We start from the raw sequence: 5,597 nt of genomic DNA, 5'->3' as shown, positions 1-5,597 counted from the left end.
AACAAATAACAAATAAAAAATAAAATAAAATAAAAATGATACCTCGTTTTTTTAAGGGCACTAAAGTCAGAGTAAACAGCGTCACTGTAGCCAAATGTCAAACAGGCCTATACTCGTTATCAATATCACATTCGCATTTCTATTTAAGGCCCTTTAGCACCTGTTGAGTGGCTCTCACTTCTCATTTGATTCATCTTTCACTTCACTCTCACTCCTGCTCTATTGCAAGTCACTAGGCCTATCGTGACGTTAGAATTATAAGGTTCTATCTCCATTTTTGTCAAAATTGAGTTTTTTACATAATCTGATCCATTAGGTGTTTATTAATGCCTGTGTGGTGTTATTTTTAAAATGTTGACATTTTTTAGTTAGTAATTCATAAAATACAAAGGTTCCATCTCACAAAACATCATTCTAAGCTCACACTATAGCATCACAAACTTTAAAAAGATGTTACTTGGTTTAAAAAGGATGTGTCCTTTAGCCTACTGTAACTCTCTGTTGGAACAGATTCACCACTATATGCTACTTTACAATATGCCAACATAGAATAAGAGCCAATGCATTACTGTATTGTTTTTACAGTCATATTCACAGCGGAGGCATTCATTTGAAGGATTTAAGCCAAGATAGCCTAAATCGTTTAGTTATGTTTTGTTCCGTTGTTGGACATTTGATTATGAATCTTCAATAAAGCATTTTACATTGCTATATACCTGAGGGAACGGTGTTCCTGTCGCAGATGCAGTCTTTGAGTAATTTATCCCTGATCTCCCAGCTGAACATCCCTGGGTTGTCTCTCTTGTATTCCTCGATCTTCTTATCCACGTCTGGAGTCGTCGTCTGCTTTAACATTGGGAGAAAGCAAGATTATTTTGTGAGCAGTATTGTTGTTGCTAAATGTGTATTAGTTTATTATTCTAAATGAATTAGGCACCGCGTATAACAAATAGTTTAAAGCAGTATATTCTTGTGTAGTGTTTTGTATTTTTCTTGAAGGACAAGTTTTGACCCGATCCACTGCAATTTGGTGAATTCAAAATACAAACACGTCGTGCATAAAGGATAACGGACCAACGATGTCGTGGGTATAAACATTAGCTCTCCAAAACAAAAAAGGAATCGTCTCAAATAGGGAATGAAGTAGGCTTTTACAATTAAACAAATCAAACGGACTAGCCGGTGCAATCAAATATACCTTAAGTCAGCACTTTCAATGTTGTCATCTCGTGAGCTTAGAATGATAAGGTTCTATCTCCGTTTAGGGCAGTTCAGAGATATTGAGCGTCAAAGTGTTTACATTCCATTATGTTTTGTGAGATGGAACCTTTGTATTTGATTAATTACTAACTCAAAAATGTCAACATTTAAAAAATAACACCACACAGGCATTAATAAACCTAATGGATCAGATTATGTAAAAAACTCAATTTTGACAAAAATGGAGATAGAACCTTATAATTCTAACGTCACGATCTCCCACAAACGCTCGCTCTATCATAATCTTAACAGGGGGGGGGCTGTTGAAGTGGACCGGTAAAGGTTCTCCAACTTCCAGTAAACATGCACAACCGAATACAACAATAACAGTCCTGTTGTTTGATGAACAAACATGATGCATTATTTTTTTTCAACCGAGACCTTAGTAATAAGCAATGCCTTGTTAGGGCCCTCCTCACCTTGGGTTTGCTGCCTCCGATCGCCCCGGGCCTGATGGACCCGGTCTCCTGGTACCGGCAGAGGATTTTGGAGACGCAGCCGTGGGAGACCCTCAGCTGGCGGGAGATGACGCAGGGTCGGATGCCGTGGTGGGCCATCTCCACGATCTTGTGGCGGATGTGGTTGGGCAGGGGTCGGCCGTTGATGAAGACCCCGCCGAGCTGGTTCACCCGACCCTGGCCTAACGGGGTAGAGACTGGGGGGGGGGGGGGACCGCATGCCCAGGTCAATAACAATGATACAACAACAATTCGTGATGTTAGAATTATAAGGTTCTATCTCCATTTTTGTCAAAATTGAGTTTTTTTACATAATCTGATGCATTAGGTGTTTATTAATGCCTGTGTGGTGTTATTTTTAAAATGTTGACATTTTTTAGTTAGTAATTCATAAAATACAAAGGTTCCATCTCACAAAACATAATGGAATGCAAAAACTTTGACAGTCGATATCTCTGAACTACCCTAAACGGAGATAGAACCTTATCATTCTAAACGGAGATAGAACCTTATCATTCTAAGCTCACGAATTACAACAGCAAAAACTAGGCCTTCGTCAGCCCTGTATCCGAATAATATTGATATCCGAATGCCCATGGTTATAATTGATATGCATGGGCTTATATATGTTAGATTGTTGTTGCATTGACAATCGCAATGTAGTAACTGTTTTCTAACAATAATATTCATCAATAACACCGGTTGTTTTTTTCGTTAGGTGCTTAAAACGTTGATCTAACTGCATCAGGGAATGCTACACAATATATGAATGCATTAATATATGCCACGGCCTATAAGTGAGTCTTACTAATGTGAAACTATTTTCGATAATGCATTAACTGTGTACTGCCAGTGCCCGAAATGTCAAATGTTAAATGACAACTGACACCTCGTTGCTCCATCTGACTTTTTCACCCAAAGAGACATTTACTTGTTCAAATCAAAAGGAACAAGTCATAATCTAATGACACAGCGTCTTGATAAGGCGAACTGACAGGCCAGGGAACATAAACTCGGTTCCATTGGTGTCCCGTTAGTCAGTCCCATTTACCTTCCAGAGAATAGCCTCCCCGCGGGTAGTTCTGGTGTGGGGTGGGTCGCATCATTCTCGGTATCCCCCCAGCCAGCGCCGTCATGACTCCTGGGTGGACCAAAGGTGGACTTCCAAGGTGGACCAAACGAACTCTAAAAAAACAGTCAACTAACTTAGGAAATATAGGATATAGTGACCCCGATCAAAAGTTTAAAGGCACTTTGAATTCGACGAAGCGAGTGATGCGACGTCCCTGGGTGAGCAGGTTGCACCCGTCAGAAATGGCAACAATAAAACACCAGTTATTAAATCCGTAGGAAAATGCTGCATGCATTCGTCGGTATCCAATCCAATGTTGTGTTGCAGTGTAGAAAATAATGGAGGATGTTTTGCAAGAGGCCGCGTTCAGATGGGGCTGTTGGGGGCTGTTGTTGACCCTCTGGAGGTGCATTGAGAAGATGGGGTGGAAGTGGAACTTTTTATCAGTTGTTGCTCAGCCTTTCTCCCTCGGTGCTTCCAGGCCGCCGATTGGCCCAGAGAGGAAAGTCTCCAGGGCTGAGGCGGCTTTTTCATTGGCCAGTGAGCGGAAACTTTCTTCTCCACTCACTGACCTCACGAGTTCAAGTCGATGTATCAGAGAGAGTCTTGTGGTGGTGGCCCCAGGCGCTTTTCTCCATCACACTATCTGATCCACGATCAGCCCTCCGGTCATATCAACTGTACAAACGATCCACGCATGCAGAGGCCTTTTGATGAATGAGGATGCATGGCTTTATTGGCTTCATCAATAGACAGTAAGTTCTGAAAGTCACAGGCTGTTGGCCATGTCATAACAATTACTTGCATCTCTCTCTCTCTCTCACTCTCTCTCTCTCTCTCTCTCTCTCTCTCTCTCTCTCTCTCTCTCTCTCTCTCACTCTCTCTCTCTCTTCTCTCTCTCTCTCTCTCTCTCTCTCCCTCTCCCCCCCTCTCTGAAACATACACACACGCACGCGTGCGCGTATTGGGTGATGTTACACACAAACATTGGAATTTATTGTCGTATTTAGACAGTAGTGCACTAATTGTAATAAAGGAGCCCAGCAGCGCGGTGGACGCAGCAGGGTACGACGCCGGGAGAGCAGTAAACGGCGTCTGAAGGCACGAAAAGTACAATTGTGTGAAGACATTATTTATAACTTCATGAGTGTCAACTATTCGTCCCTCTCTCTCTAGTGCCCCCCCCCCCTCTCTCTCTCTCTGTCTCTCTGTCGACACACACACACACACACACACACACACACACACACACAAAACACACACACACACACACACACACACACAAACACACACACACACACACACACACACACACACACACACACACACACACACACACACACACACACACACACACACACACACACACACACACACACACACACACACACACACACACACACACACACACACACACACACACACACTCCTTCTCTTTCCTCTTTCAGAGACGCACAGTTCCCTAGTCTTTGTGGATGCTCATTGAACACGTCCCGTCAGTCAAAAAGGTTCTCCCATTCAACACTCCAATCAATCAAAGGCGTGGACATCATTCCGGGCAAAGCCTTTCAGTTCAAACAAAAACCATTTTTCTCCTCCAAATTCAGTAAGACAAAGTTTGGCATTACGCACCGACGATTTAGCACCTCGCGCTGTAAATTCAACTGGCGTAAATAATAATAGGCCTACGTAATCATTTATAATTTAATGACGTTTTTTTAGTCCCCAAAAGACTCAAAACAGAGATACACCAATGATAAAACCACATATTGACCAACAGTTGGAACTTGGAAAACTTGGAACTTGCGAAATCAGCCAAAACAGTATTGGCAGTAAAACGGTTAATTGTCTGTGTCATTATGTATGGGGCCTGACCCATTGGTGGACATGCATTGTAAAAAATTAAATAAATAAATAAATAAAACAGGCCTTGGCCTACTTTGAAAGGCGGATGAAACACAGGCCTAAAACAACTCAATGCATTTTTCTTAAAAAGGTGCACGGCCACCTCGGGATAGTTGAATGCAATATTTTGCCATGTGCAGAGAGGACGGTCGTGGGTGCGCGCGCCTGCAGCCCTTAATAAGCGCTTATTATCGTGCGTCTCGGTCCCAGGTGCTCGCTAACCGGATTAAACCCCCGGTACCGTGGCGCGAGGAGCCACCAACGCCACGGGGCAGGCTGGAAGCGCGACAAGAGAGCGGCAGCTATTAATTATTATTTTAATTGACATTGCTGAAATAGCTGAACAATAATAAATGATTCTGATGGAGAAGGACAATCACAGCATTTGCATATTATAGGATAATGGTTACACTGGGAACGACCGTAGCCGTTTTTAGGCACTGATGTCCTTTAGAATTATGCCAACAACGCAACAGGTGAGACAATGTGTGTATGTGTGTTTAGTGTTTTAGTATTTTTAAATTTGCATTTCTTTGATCTGCAGCGACTGTCATCATTATTATAATTTAATTAATAATTATTATAATAATACTTACTATTATTAATAATAATATTAGTTTTACTACTGTTGTTATTGTTATTATTAATAATATGTATTGTTATCATTATTACTATCGGTACTAGCCTATCTAATATTCATAATAATGAATAAAGGTCCTTTGATCATTTTGAAATGCCATTATTATAATCCACATTACATTTGGATAGTTATTTGGCTCTAATTAGGTCAATATTTAGCAGCCTTTTTTCATTCAACCCTTAAGCTTCCTTTTTTACCTGAGATCTTAAAAACACTAGATGAAGAGGAATGATTGTTAGCCAAAAGGACATCTTAGAGATGG

The 5,597-nt window shown here is 41.4% G+C and overlaps 1 protein-coding gene across 1 annotated transcript in view; it reads right to left on the bottom strand.

The window, feature by feature from the left end:
- LOC308172186 (paired box protein Pax-3-like) overlaps positions 1–2,854 on the bottom strand; it is a gene marked incomplete at both ends in the record, with an annotated part of 10,737 nt that extends 7,883 nt beyond the window's left edge. Inside the window, 3 exons of the mRNA XM_080547096.1 lie at positions 717–846; positions 1,680–1,915; positions 2,770–2,854. Coding sequence (XP_080403222.1) covers positions 717–846; positions 1,680–1,915; positions 2,770–2,854 — 451 coding nt within the window. The remainder of the gene's footprint in view (positions 1–716; positions 847–1,679; positions 1,916–2,769) is intronic.
- Between the last annotated feature and the right edge of the window lie 2,743 nt (positions 2,855–5,597).

Source organism: Nansenia antarctica, assembly GCF_963989245.1.
Source record: "Nansenia antarctica genome assembly, chromosome: 16".
Classification (NCBI taxonomy): domain Eukaryota; kingdom Metazoa; phylum Chordata; class Actinopteri; order Argentiniformes; family Microstomatidae; genus Nansenia; species Nansenia antarctica.
The sequence above is the reverse complement of the archived record's forward strand: the minus strand, read 5'-3'. Positions and strand labels throughout refer to the sequence as shown.